Raw genomic sequence first — 13,766 nt, forward strand, 5'->3', positions numbered from 1 at the left:
TTTTGGAGATCAGCCCTCTGTCTGATGTGGGGTTAGTGAAGATCTTTTCCCATTCTGTAGTCTGTCATTTTGTCTTGTTGACAATGTCCTTTACTTTACAGAAGCTTTTCAGTTTCAGGAGGTCCAATTTATTAGTTGTTTCTCTCAGTGTCTGTGCTGCTGTGGTTCTATTTAGGAAGTGGTTCCCTGTGCCAATGCATTCAAGTGTACGTCCCACTTTCTCTTCTATAAGGTTCATTGTGGCTGGCTTTATGTTGAGGTCTTTGATCCATTTGGACTTGAGTTCTGTGCATGGTGATAGATATGGGTCTATTTTCATTCTTCTACATGTTGATATCCAGTTATGCCATCCCCACTTGTTAAATATGTTTTCCTTTTTCCATTTGATATTTTTTTACTTCTTTGTCAGAAACCAGGTGTTCAAAGATGTGTGGATTGATATCCGGGTCTTCTATTCAGTTCCAGGCTTGAACTTTTGACAGGGGCTCAGAGAACCCAGGCCCTGCCTGACAGCATCCCAGACGCTGCCGCTTGGGTCTTGGTCTCACTTTGCTCCTATGGGCACGGGAAGGCTTTGCCTGAAGTGGCGCAGACAAGCCACACGAGGGTGCTGGCGGTCTGCCGTAAGAAGGGCCCTGGGTTGTAAACTTCAGGTGTCAAAGCTGCCTTGTGTAACTGTGCCGTTCTTGGTGGGGGTGGCAAGGTCGCATCCTCCACTGCCCTAGCGATGGGCCCTTGAGGGCAAACAACAGCAACAACAAAAGCTTCCTGGCCTGGCTTTGGTTGTTTCTTTCTGCTCTCAGCAATGTGGTGGACCCAGCGTTTTTCCCTGTCACAAAAGTGTAGGGGCTACCCTGGATTCAGGTTCTGCTAGGTGGGTTCAGGAGGACTTGACTTGTCCTTAGACTTGAGAATGCTGCATTTTCTTCCATGTGCTTCTTGGCCGCTTTCTGTCCATTCCTTTTCCCATTTTTTTTTATTGGGTTGTCCATCCATTTGCACATCATAGATTCAAAATGACATTGGGGCTTTCAGCAAAGCTTCTTTTAGGTTATGAAGTCTTGGTGTCCTGCAGCGTTCTCTTTACTGTCTGTCTTCACTGGGGTGCTGTGCCTCCCCTGTCATCTCCAAGTCTTCTCACAGCCTCTCAGCAAACAGCTGTCCTGGGATTTGTCCCTTGTCCCTTATCCCTTGCTACCTGCTGTTGAAGGACTACCTCTGACTTCCCCGATCACCACCTGCCATATGTGATGACGTTGCATTGAGCCAGTGGCTTCTTTCTGCTACTCTGATGGAAATCTGTTTACCTCCGACCGTCAGTGAGCTCTCCCTGCAGGTGCTGGAACACACAGGAAGACAGTGCAGCCTGGACCAGCCCCCACCCCCGCCCCGTAGTTCAGGGCAGCTCTGTTCGCACCTGCTGCTCCAGAGCAGGCTCCTTTCAGGATTGGGCTTCTCATCTGAGGGCCCAGTGCCTGCTGCCCCTTAGGCCATCATCAGGATGCATTGGTGCTGCGAGTGAGTCCAGGCCGGCTTGGCATCAAGAAGGCTCTAGAATGGAGATAAACTAGAGCCAAGCATAGTCCACGGGCCACCAGCACTTGAGTCTTAACTGTACATGGCATGTGGTGATATTCCCATTTCCCCTTGCATGGCTGTAGCCCTGTAGTGAGCCCTGAGTCAAACTTTCATTGATGTGTTGATGGCACTTCTAGGCTGTTAGGCCCATATGCGTGTTGCTGAGGCTGGGGAGGGGGACCCCAAAGACCCCAAACCCAGAAAGGCAGGTCTTTATTGTGGAGTTTCTCCTGAGCCCAGGCTCCAGTGAGACTTGTAACCTTGGACAGGGTGGTTCCTTAATGTCTCTGAGCCTGGTAAGTGAGGTGGGTATGGGGCCACATTACCTCCAAGCTAGATAGTGTGTGATGCACAGCAAACACTATTTGGTGCAAGTAATCTGGTCAGGGTGTGCTTTCTGGGGTTTCTCCAGATTACTCCTTTTTGTCCTGGTTCACCCCCAAAACCAAAAAAGAGCTTCCCGGGTAGTATTAGAAATGGCCTTTTTAAATGTGTTGAGTCTGAGTAATTGGGAGGAAGTTAGCCACCACCCTACCGCACACACACTTTAATGTGTACCACACCAGCACAGGCTGTTTTCCTGTAGCAGAGGGAGATGGTGACCTGCTGATTCACCTACACAGTTCAGATGCAGACTGCAGAAATACTGATGCAGGGCAGGCCAGGCCTCTGAAAACCCCAGGGCTGCAGCTTTGCTGTGGTCTGCAAGTTACAATCAGTCCAGCTTTCAATTGCAAACAGGGACACCAGGTCCGTCATCTGCTAGCTGTTTTCCTTGTATTCAGTGGGCTGGGGTCCAGTGGGAGAGCATTTGCTTAGAATGGGTGAGGTCCCCAGGACAATGACAAAAATAGGAAAGAAAATCTCATTCCTCGTAAAAACAGCCATACGTAGCAAGAACTGAGTGCTGCGGCGTCTCTTGGCCCCGCCCACCTACACCAGCTGGATGTGCCCGTCTTGGACTTGCCATCCAAGAACTAGAGCAGACGTAGCCCTGCCACACTCCCTCTTAGAGGAGGTGTTTTCTTCTCATCTGAAGCTTCCCTGAAGCTATCACGGTCTCCAGGGCTCCAAGTACTCATCTGCTGAAGTGTCATTTAGTTCATTTGTGTGATTTCTTGTGACTATTCCACAGAATCTATCACCAAGCAAGAAGGGATATTGCCGTGGCCACCAAGTATGTAGTAATAGTGTGCTGGGCATTGACTGCATCCCTCCCACGGGCTAAAAACATCATAAGACTCATAGACTGATGCACTAACCCTTAGAACAGTCCCGGGAGGTGGGTGCATTAACCCTTAGAACAGTTGCGGGAGAACAGTCTCAGGAGGAGGTGGGTGCATTAACCCTTAGAACAGTCTCAGGAGGAGGTGGGTGCATTAACCCTTAGAACAGTCCTGGGAGGTGGGTGCATTTAACCCTTAGAATAGTCCCGGGGGGGTGGGTGCATTTAACCCTTAGAACAGTCGCGGGAGGTGGGTGCATTAACCCTTAGAACAGTCGCAGGAGGTGGGTGTATTAACCCTTAGAATAGTCCTGGACCTTTAGAACAGTCGCGGGAGGTGGGTGCATTTAACCCTTAAAACAGTTGCGGGAGGGAGGTGTATTAACCCTTAGAACAGTCCTGGACTCTCAGAACAGTCCCGGTGGGGTGGATGCATTAACCTTTAGAGCAATCCTGGGAGGTGGGTACCTTAACCCTTAGAACAGTCCCGGGAGGTGGGTGCATTAACCCTTAAAATAGTCCCAGGAGGAGGTGGGTGCCTTAACCCTTAGAACAGTCCGGGGGGGTGGGTGCATTACCCCGAGTGGATGGAGACACAGGGTTAACCAAAGTTATAGAGGACAAAGCTGTAGTTCTAACCCAGGAATCAGATTCCAGAGGCTGTGGTACAATGTATAACGCTCCTTCCTAGAACTTTTGGGATTAAGTCAAAGGGCTTTAGTAGCCTCTCTGCTGACTTAACGTTGGTACCGAGAGTCTCTGGACCCTTGTTGGAATGCTCTCATCCCCCCACACTGACCTCAGCCTGCTTGCTTCCTCTCCATGCTGACTTTGACTTGCTCATGTCTCTTCTCACACTGAATCTGAGCTATTATTCACATCTCCCCACCGGCTTTGACCCACTCAGTTTTCCTCCCACGGTCTGTATTTTTTTCTCCACACTAACCTTGGATTGCTCCAACCCATTCATGTCTCCTCACTATACGTGTCACGAGGTTCGACTCGCACTGACTTGACCTGCCCATGCCTTGGTATTTCTCTCCCCATAAGCTTCAGCTGGCTCACCCAACTGAGGCGTCTCTCTCTCTCTCTCTCTCTCTCCCGCCCCCAGACTTTGACCCTCACCATTTCTGGCACTGGAGCAGTTTTGCAGACTACGTGCAGTGTACCCTGGCCTTCACAGGCGTGGCAGGCTATATCACCTACCTGTCCATCGACTCGGCTTTGTTTGTGGAGACGCTGGGCTTCCTGGCTGTGCTGACCGAGGCCATGCTGGGTGTGCCGCAGCTGTATCGAAACTACCGCCACCGCTCCACGGAGGGCATGAGGTAGGGGTTTTCCTGAGGAGGTTCCGACAGCACTCCCTGGGGCCATTGAGCACTGGCAGCATGATGAAATCACCCTGCTTAAGCACACTGGGCCGTTGACTCTTGTCTGAGAAGGTATGTTTAGATGGGGTAGGGGAGGGAAGCAGAGGCCCTCGTCTTTGGAGGCCATGGCCCATCAGAAGCTGCAGATCAGTCCCAGGATGAGGGATTGAGGAGTATGGTACCTATACAACTAGCTATGACAGGGCAGGTGACTTTACCAAAGGTGTTCCAGCTATGACTTTTTCACAGTGGGACTTGCCACAGTCCACCAAAGATACAGTGTTTGGAGAAGCGGGGTGGCGGGGGGGGGGAGATAAAGTTGTGCTATCATGATCATATCTGGAGACATCTGTCTAACACAGGACAGTCCCCATGAGCACTGGAAAGTCTTGAAGAAAAGGGCATCTACTGAGCACAGATCAATGGGTGAGCTGGAGGGAAGAACCCAGTCATGCGAGGAACCCATGGAACTTCACACTGAGACCCTTTAACTTCTCAGAGATCCCATCCACTTCTGAGACTCCATCCTGCTTCTACCTGAGACCCTGTCCCCTCCTCACCAAGGTCACCCCACCTCTTGTGGAAGACCCTCAGAGGCCCCCTTCTCTGAGGGTTCTTTGTGCTTGGCATTTTGATGTCAGAGGAATCATAGCCTCCTGTCTTGTTGCGTAAAGCACATCCTGGAAAGAAGGGACAGTTCTGAGGCTTGGGGTTGTGCCAGATGCCAGATTTCGGATTTCAGTAGCTCTCTGAGGTTCCTTTTTATTGGATGCAGGACTGCAAGTCCGAGGCTTGTGTGCATGTGTGGAGCGTAGGTCCATGTGTGAGATGTGTGTTCAGGTATAGAGTGCAGTGCAATGTGGTTCAGGACGAGGGACGTTAGTGCCACTAAAGCTCTAACATGATACACGAGCAGGGCAGAGTTAGGGTGACAGTTGTGACCACAGTGGATCAAGTTTCCCAGGTGAGGACGGATGGAGCCCTGAATTGAGTCTGGATGGTTTTTTACATCTGTGGAGGCTGAAGCTATGAGGATCCCAAAGCTCTGGTTTGGAGCTGGTAGATGTACAGGTAGAACTCCAACTTGGAGTCCATGTTAATTCAGAGCAAAGACACGGGTGACTTCTGGAGATCACTAACTCTTTGCTGTTCCGAACGTTAGTGCCGGGTGACCCTTACCCAGCTGAGAGCAGAGGTGTTTTAAAGAAGGTGTCCTGGGGCCGAGGAGGAGCCAGTGTTTGGAGATATGGGGCTCGCTGCTAATGTATCCTCTCGGGGCAGGGTGCTTGCTGCCTTGGGGCAGAGTCACAGAGGCACTTGCCGGCCAAGCTTCCATTACTGCTGGGGTGGATGCTGTTATTAGGATTGCCCCAGGAATCCTAGTTGGGGATATGTCAGGCTCCACCATGTCCTCACCTTTTCCAGAAGGAGGGCTGGGTTACCCCAGATCAGGTCCTCCATGTCCTGACCTCCTCCAGAAGGAGGGCTGGGCTACCCCAGATCAGGTCCCCCCATGTCCTCACCTCTAGATGGAGTGCTGGACTACCTAAGATCTTGGGGTTGTGACTCTTGAAACCACAGGAAGTGCAATTTGAAATAAATTTGATGGGGTGTGGGTGCTTCTTGTGCTGGATTGAAATGTTGTGTTTAATACATGTGCACACACGTAAACACTTAAACACACCTGGAAACTAAAGGCTGCTGACAGGTGGTGACACAACCGGGTAGGTTTTATCACTTTCCTCTAAGGAACTGCATACCCCATTGCACCATCATGTAGGTACACATGTATGTATGTATGTATGTATGTATGTATGTACACATGTATGTATGTATGTACACATGCATGTATGTACACAGCCCAATAGGCACATATGCAGAGTTCCTACCTCGGAGCTACTGCTCGAGATATATTTGAGTAATTTCCCTCTTGAAAAACATTAGCTGGCTGTGGATTTGGAGCCTGTGATGAATGATGATAGATTTGGAATGACTTTACTAATTAATGCAGCAAACCCCTACAAGGCTGATCCTGGGGGTATTTGCATTCTCCTTCCTCCAGGTTTTTACTAGATTTGAAGACTGTTCCCTAACAAGTAATTACTGGAGCACAGGGGTGGGTGTGAAAGATAAGAGGGAGGCAAGCCTGAGGCAGCCTTCAGCAGCACGGAACAGGAAGGAGTAGCTGGGGAAGGCACTGGGAGTGCGGAATGGGGAGGGAGAGGCATTGCAGAGTCTGAAGAATCCAGCAGGGAAGGTGCTCAGAGGCAGGGCTCACGTGAGTGAGTCCTGGAGGCCCTGTGAGAACGGACTGAGGAGGAGGAGGTGGGCGGATTTAGATCGTGGGCAGTTAAAAAGGAGGCTGAGGGACAGGCCCCTGGACCGTGCCACCAGGCCACTCTGCAGGATCCAGCTGGGACTCTGGGCTCTCTTGCTATAGTGAGATGCTCCCAGAAACTGGGTTTTGCTTAACTGGTCCCACAGATCTAGCCTTGGTCCCCTGAGCAGGCCCCTTGCGTTTATATAGCCTTTTGGGAAAGTCAGCTTGCTGCTTCTGGGCCATGTCCTTGTCACTACCAGACCTCTGTGATCAGCCTGCTCTGTTTGCTTAGCTCTGTAAGAAGAAGCACGGGCCCTTAGTGCCCACAGCAGGAAGACCAGGTACCACCCACTGGAGCATACCGTGCGTATACCACAAGTTGCTTGCTTGCCGAGTACCTTCTGGTGCATGTCAGTGCAGGCACGGGCTCTGGTAGCCAGCACCGTGTTCTAATTTTGGAACAGTCTCTTTACCAAAAAGGCTGAGCAACTCGAACTCATTAGCAGCCATGCCCACCCGACCCAGACTCCTCCACACCACTCACCTGTGTCCTGTCTTTCCTGATTGGCCTGTTCTCGTCATTACACACCGGTAGAATCACATAGCATGTGACGGTCTGTGTCTGGCGTGAGCTTCATTCCTGTCCATGACTTCATTTTGTGGATGGACCAGGTGTCTGCCTGTCTTCAGTTGGCAGACGCTATGACTCATGCTCTCCTGACTTGTACAGGTTTCCCTGCGTACATACTCTGTTTCCCTTCATTGAGAAAGCATGGAGGCATAGAATGGGTCTCGTGATGGCTTGGCGTGTGATCGTCTGTGGAACCGCCAGCCTGTTTTCCAGAGAGACACATTTTCATGTTCCACCAGCTGTGTGGGGAGAGGGGCGTGCCCTCCTAGGTCTTCAGGTTTGTTCTTTTTTCCCAGCATCCTTGTGGGTATGAAGTGCTTGGCTCATGGTGGTTTGGTCTGTCTTTCACTGACAAATGATGGTGAACATCTTGTAGCCCTGGCTATGTCTCTGAAGAAGTCTCTCCGGGGTCCCTACCCATTTTAAAATGTGTATTCGTAGTGTTTTATTACTGAACTGTAAGAGCTAAAACATTCTGTGGTATTAAAATCATATCACATATATGATTTATAAATATTTCTCTTATATCCTACTCTGGCTTATGTGCCTACTTTTTCAGGGTTGTGTATTGTGATGCCCAAGCTTCAACTTTAGGGGATGGGAGTGGCTTAGTTGGTAGAGTGCTGGCCTACCATGCCCTGGAGGTTTGATCCTCAGTACCACACAAGCTAGGCATGGGGCACACACCTATAAACCCAGCATTAGGAGGCGGAGGCAAGAGGATTATGAATTCAAGGTCATCCCCAGCTATGTTAGGATTGTAAGGCCGGTCTGGGAGACTTAAGACCCTGTCAGCTTTGATGGAGTGTGTTTGCGTTTTCTTTTATTGCTTTTGCTTTTGGTGTCTCATCTAAGAGAACTTTGTCTGACCCAGGGTTACAAATACCTCCAAGGGGACATGAGTTGGGTGGGTGTCAGCCCTGGGGGAGCTTTTGTAGGCGGTGGCCGTGGTGGCTTAGTCCTGGACTGAGGTCAGCATGGTCAGCGTGTCAGTGGGCTGACGCTGGGAGGCAAGGCGAGCAGGTGCAACAGTTGGTTTTACTGTCCTGGGTGCCAAAGAGAGGCACCCCTGTCGGCTGCCCAGGGCAAAGATGAGGTGAGGAGGTATTTTAAGAGCAGTGATCTGGCAGCCTGGTTCGGAAGAAAAATGCTCGAGCCAGGAATGAGGTAATGAGAGCCTAGATTAAAACAGTGGGGGAGGACAGTCGGGTCGGGCCAAGAGGCCCATTGGAGAGAGAGCAGTCAGCCCTGGGCAGAGAAGGAGCGAAGAGGGAGCTGGAGCCATGGCTAGGCCTCCCTATGGTCTTGATCTCTCTCCCTCCACTCCCTGATCTTGAAGTTGAAAATCAAGGCCTCTGGGATGACAGCCTACTCCACACCCACGCTGGCTCCCCTGCAAGGCTCTCTGCCTGGGAAAGCGGATATCCTGTACCCTGGGTAGCTTTTGGTGAGACCCCAGGCCAGCTGTTTCCTCCATCCAAGGATGAGAGATGGACTTCTTAGGATGTGATATACTTTTATACCCTGCCCCCATCATTTTTTTAGACTGCCCTTGGGCTTTTTCTCTCTTCCTTTCTCCCCTTCTCCGCTTTGAGACAGGATCTCTCTATGTAGTCCTAGAACTTGTTAAGTGGACTAGTCTGGCCTTGAACTCATAGAGATCCTCTTGCCTCAGCCTCCTAAGTATTGGAATTAAAGGCATACACACACCATCTTGCCTGGCCTATTCAACACTGGATCCACCTGCCTTAATCTCTTGAGTACTGGGATTTCAGGGGCAGTGCCCACTCTTTGCACGTAAAGATTACCACTGATGTAAAGGATTGGGGAGCTCCTGCATGGAGAAAAGCTGGTGTCCACTGCCCCAGAGCAAACAAAGCATTAACAGTCCCAGGAAATTGACCGTGAATCTGCCCTGTGTACAGTGGCCCTGTAGCTTCTCCTGTGTAGACCGTGGTCTCCTTCCCCCCTGCTACTCTCTGAGCCATTCAGAGCATGTCAAAACCTCAGCATGATTAGATTCCTGTCCCAGGACCAGAATGCTGCTGGCATCAGCAGCAAGCTGTCTTTCCTGGAGGATAGACACCATCTGAAGGAAGGATCCAAGAGGCTAAGAATATCCCTGTCACTGGGCAGTGCCATGCTCCAGCAATTACCTCATGTCTCCACTTGGTGTTACAGACACAACTATGTGCTTGGGGCCAATGGGATCTTAATAGTGAGGGCAGCTGGGCAGGTGGCCTGGGCAGGGACAGATGGTCTGGGGCTAAGGGCTACAGCTGTATATCCTGGGCTGCGACCTGTCTCAAAGTCCTGTGCTGCTGGACTTTGGAGTTGAGCCCAAGGGATCCCAACCTACTTAGTATGTGACATTGGGCGAATTATTTAAGCCCCATCTTTCTGTGTCTAACTGGGTCACACAGGTCCCATGCATGTTTAGTCCCAGCTCGTGCTCACCATGCATCTGTGACTCTGAGGAGCAGGTTGGCCACCTTTGCTGTAGGCTCTTCTTAATTGATGTTGGTTTGCAGAAGACCGCATGAGTCACAGCTGGTTCCAGTTTCCTTCTAGGCCACAACATGTCCCTTGTACAGCCCAGGGACATGTGCCATTGGCTTTAAGACTGAACCCTGAGAGTTCAGCACCTGCTTTCAGCTTGGGATACATGACTGTCCAGGCATTTCCTGCGGGCCTGGACAGGGGTGACTGTCCCAGAAGCCTCTGGAAGTTTGGCAAATCTGTCTGTTGTAGGGGGATCCTGGTCTCTGAGAGATGCCTCCTGCCTAAGCAGGGGAGTGACCCCAACACTCCCCATGCTCTGTTCCTCTGTTGAGGGACTGCAGCTTGAGGTGTGAGGGTCTTGCTGCATCACCCATGCAACAAGACCCAGATTTCATTCCCATCACCTGCTTCTATTACTCTGGGTATTCTGAACCCAACAGTTTGGCTTCACCCAGTTTTTAAAAAGTGACTTATTTTATTTTATGTGCATTGAGTGATGTTCTTGCTTACATGTATGGCTGTGTGAGAGTATCACATTCCCTAGAATTGCAGTTAACATAAGCTGCAATGTGGGTGCTGGGCATTGAACCTAGAAGAGCAACCAGTGTTCTTAACTGCTGAGCCGTCGCTCCAGGCCCTGGCCTTACCTGACTTTAAGATGACAACAGAAAGCCTTACTACCACAGAATATCCTATGGAAGTTGTCTCCTATTCATTTGGTGCTGTAGGATTATGAGGGACATTGCCACTTGTCTGAGAGGTGAAATCTCAGGTTCCTGACCATGTCATACAGACTGACTTCAGCCACCTGAAGCCTCAGACTTGTCCAACCACATGAGAAACATTAGCCAATAGTAACCTCCATATGGCCGTATATTATCATACCTACCCATCAGGGGTCCTTTGGATTCTGTATGTGTGTGGTGTCTTCTCATAATTTGGTTTTCCAGTAATGCTGTGTGTTTGTTTTGAGACAAAGTCTTGTAGCTGAGGCTTATCTTGAACTCCTAATCCATCTGCCCCCACCATTCAAGTGCTGCCACACCTGGGTATGCTTCCCCCTTTGTTTTTGGGCATCTGAGCTGCAGCACTGGGATTGGCAGAAAGAGATAGCCATTTCAGGAAGGAGTAATCTGGTATCCCCAAGAGGACAGGAAGCTGGCATACTGCAGAGTCATGGCCAACGAAAGTGGTTGTGCCTAGCTTGTGGGATGTCTCCTCTGCATAGTGTATTAGGGGGCTTGCAGCTGTAAGCACCAATCAGCTGTTTGCCTGGGGGCACCAGCTGCAGCCTGCACACTTGGACTGCCTGTGGTTTAAGTTAGTGCCACAGGTTCAGCTGCCAGGGAAGCTGGGTTTGTTTGCACCTATTTTACAGCAAAAACAGTTACATTATATCTGTGTTATCTAATGCCATGGGAAGACCAGGGATGTGTGGGACAATAGTGGTCGTTTCTGTTTCTCTAATGGAAGAGTCTCTTGAGAGAAGGCCCCAGGGCAGCTGCCTTATACTTTGTATCCTGCCTCTGCCTTCACTTCCCCCCACATCCGTAGCACCCAGTATGGAAACCTACTGGGCCAGGCTAAAGACCCCTGAGGTCCTGGCCTCCCTGGGTACCGCCTTTATTGCTCTCTGTGATTAAGCCATTCTGAAGGCCTGGCCAGAGCCATGGTATGACCCATGGAAGGTCAGAACACCCATGTCCTAGTGTGAGGTAGATTGTCCTCTCTCTCTGGGACCAGGGAAGAGTGAAAGGTGGTAGGGTGGACAGGCTTGGGTCAGGGGATCCCACCTCCTTCTGTGGTTCCCATTTCCTAATGTGCCCTAATCCTTTGGGTCACACAGCTGACCTCTATATATGTCCCTGTTCTTGGGTCAACACTGACTGCCCCTTTGTATTCTTACAGCCTGAAGATGGTGCTCATGTGGACAAGTGGTGACACCTTCAAGACAGCCTACTTCTTGCTCAACGGCGCACCTCTGCAGTTCTCAGTCTGTGGTCTACTACAGGTCATGGTGGACCTGGCTATCCTGGGGCAGGCCTATGCCTTTGCTCACCATCCCCAGAAGCCCGCCCCCCATGCAGTACACCCTGCCAGTGCCAAGGCTCTCTGAGGCATCTGAGGAAGACAAGGACATGTGACCAATCAGCCATGGGTGCTGAGTGCCAACCTATGCTTCCGCATTAGGGAGGCTGGCCCTGTGCACTCCACAGATGAACAGGCCAGGTGTGGGCAGAGATATGAAGTTGAGTGCTTGTCCCCATAGCCTTCAGGTGGGGGACTCAGGGACAGTGGAGCTAGGGCTGGCTCTGGGGTGTTTTCAAGGTGATGGAAAAGGCAGGTGTCTTTCCCTACCTCCTTCAGACAAACACTGGCCTGACCCTGAAAGAGGTTCATGCAGCCGAACAAGATGGCAGGCACAGCAACCCGCTGAGTCCCTTCCTCTCAGCCAGTTTCCCTCAGCGAGCCTCATCTCCTCGCAGGGCTTGTGGCGTGCTAGACAGTGTGCGGTCATAGCTGCTGGTGGCTTGTCTGTCCTCAAGCCCTGTTCTGCCCTTGTGTGCCACGGGTGCGTCTGCTGCACCCTGTGGAGATGGAAGTCACTGGCCTGATACTGGTCACTGTATTTTGCCCCTCTCTTTGCTCACCATGAGATCATGTATGCTTGGCAGCCCCGTGCTGACCTGGCTGGCTTCTGGGTCCAGAATGTTCTAGATGCTTCTGCATAACAGTTTCTTCTCTTCTGCTGGGCAGAAGGTCTTTTTGTGCACACAGTGATGCCATCCATCCACAGTCAGCACATTAGCTTTGATGGTTGTGGTGGCTCACCAGATGGCGGGAGAGGCCACACTGTGCATCTTCAAGCTTCCCTCAGATAGTCTAAGTGTGTGAGCAAGATTCTTGCTTACTCCCTGGCTTGTAAGATGTTTATTTTTAAAAAAAAAAATGAAGGGGGCCAGGCGGTGGTGGCTCATGCCTTTAATCCCAGCACTTGGGAGGCAGAGGCAGGAGGATCTCTGTGAGTTCGAGGCCAGCCTGGTCTACAAGAGCTAGTTCCAGGACAGGCTCCAAAGCTACAGAGAAACCCTGCCTCGAAAAAACAAAAAACAAAAACAAAAAAAAATGAAGGGGGATGTCTGTAGTGGTAATTGCCTCCAAAGTAAATGCCATCGATTGCAGGCCCAGCTGCTGAATGAACATACTCTGTGTGGTGTCTCTTAAGTCAATAAATCGTATGTGGGTCTGGTAGGGAGGATGGAATGGCAGCAGACGCACAAGGCAGGAGGGGTGGGAGATGTAGGGTAGTGGGTGGTGGTACCACCAATTTGTGTAGAAGGGTGACAGGCACTAATTTGGGGGGTGGGTGCTGGCACAGGGTTGCACTGGGTTGAAGGACTCGTGGCCCTTAGTCCATGCATGACTGGGTGGATGAGGGCATCAGTCTGGCATTTAAGGATGTGGACCTGTGTGATAAAATGGACTCACATTGCCCTCCATGAAACTAGCAGAGGGCTCCAGGTAACCCAGAGATGTACAGTCATGGCTGGGATTATGCTTTTCCAAGCTGTGGAAGTAGAGGTTTGGGGGCCCACTCTGGACCAACAGTGAGGAAAGAGAAGCTCAGGAGTGAGGCACTGCCTGGGCTTGCTTCTGTTCTCTCGCCTGGTGGGGTGCCGGTAGACTTTGGGGTCATCGTCTGCATGGCGGAGGCTACACCTCACCACAATTCTGAGCACACAAGCCCAACTGGCTCTTGGGGTATGAGAAAGACCTGCTTTCTGCAGCCCCATCATTGCTGTGGTTGTGGTCACTGTAAGGATCACAGGCACCGAGGATGCAGCCAGTGCACGGTGGTGTCTTGCCGAGCGTTTCCATATGGACTTCATCTACGTCCCAAGAGCGCTGGTTGGAATCTGGGGAATACGTGTTCTCTGAAACCAAACAGGAAGCTGAGGCCACAGCATGCTCAGCCCTCTATCCTTCTGGGAAGTTTTTCAGGAGGTGGAGGAGTCTTCCTGGGTCTCTCTAAGCAGAGAAGCCCAGAGCAGGTGGTTTGCTAGCTCAAAGGAATGTGTCCTTCCCTGCCCACCATTCTCGACAGAGCAGGCTATCACCCCATACCATATGGTAATTCAA

At 51.0% G+C, this 13,766-nt stretch overlaps 1 protein-coding gene across 5 annotated transcripts in view; it reads left to right on the top strand.

Annotated features, from left to right (window-relative positions):
• Pqlc1 (PQ loop repeat containing 1) overlaps positions 1-12,613 on the top strand; it is a 38,800-nt gene extending 26,187 nt beyond the window's left edge. For 3 of the 5 annotated variants that reach the window (XM_005356304.3, XM_013349630.2, XM_005356305.3), the window contains 2 exons: positions 3,915-4,131; positions 11,535-12,613. In XM_005356304.3, coding sequence (XP_005356361.1) covers positions 3,915-4,131; positions 11,535-11,742 — 425 coding nt within the window. In that variant the 3' untranslated portion in view covers positions 11,743-12,613. Of the gene's footprint in view, positions 1-3,914; positions 4,132-4,535; positions 5,949-11,534 lie in introns of those variants that run through there. The other 2 variants (XM_026783539.1, XM_013349631.2) reach the window with 2 other exon arrangements.
• Positions 12,614-13,766: the final 1,153 nt, after the last annotated feature.

This window comes from Microtus ochrogaster, chromosome 18, assembly GCF_000317375.1.
Source record: "Microtus ochrogaster isolate Prairie Vole_2 chromosome 18, MicOch1.0, whole genome shotgun sequence".
Classification (NCBI taxonomy): Eukaryota; Metazoa; Chordata; class Mammalia; order Rodentia; family Cricetidae; genus Microtus; species Microtus ochrogaster.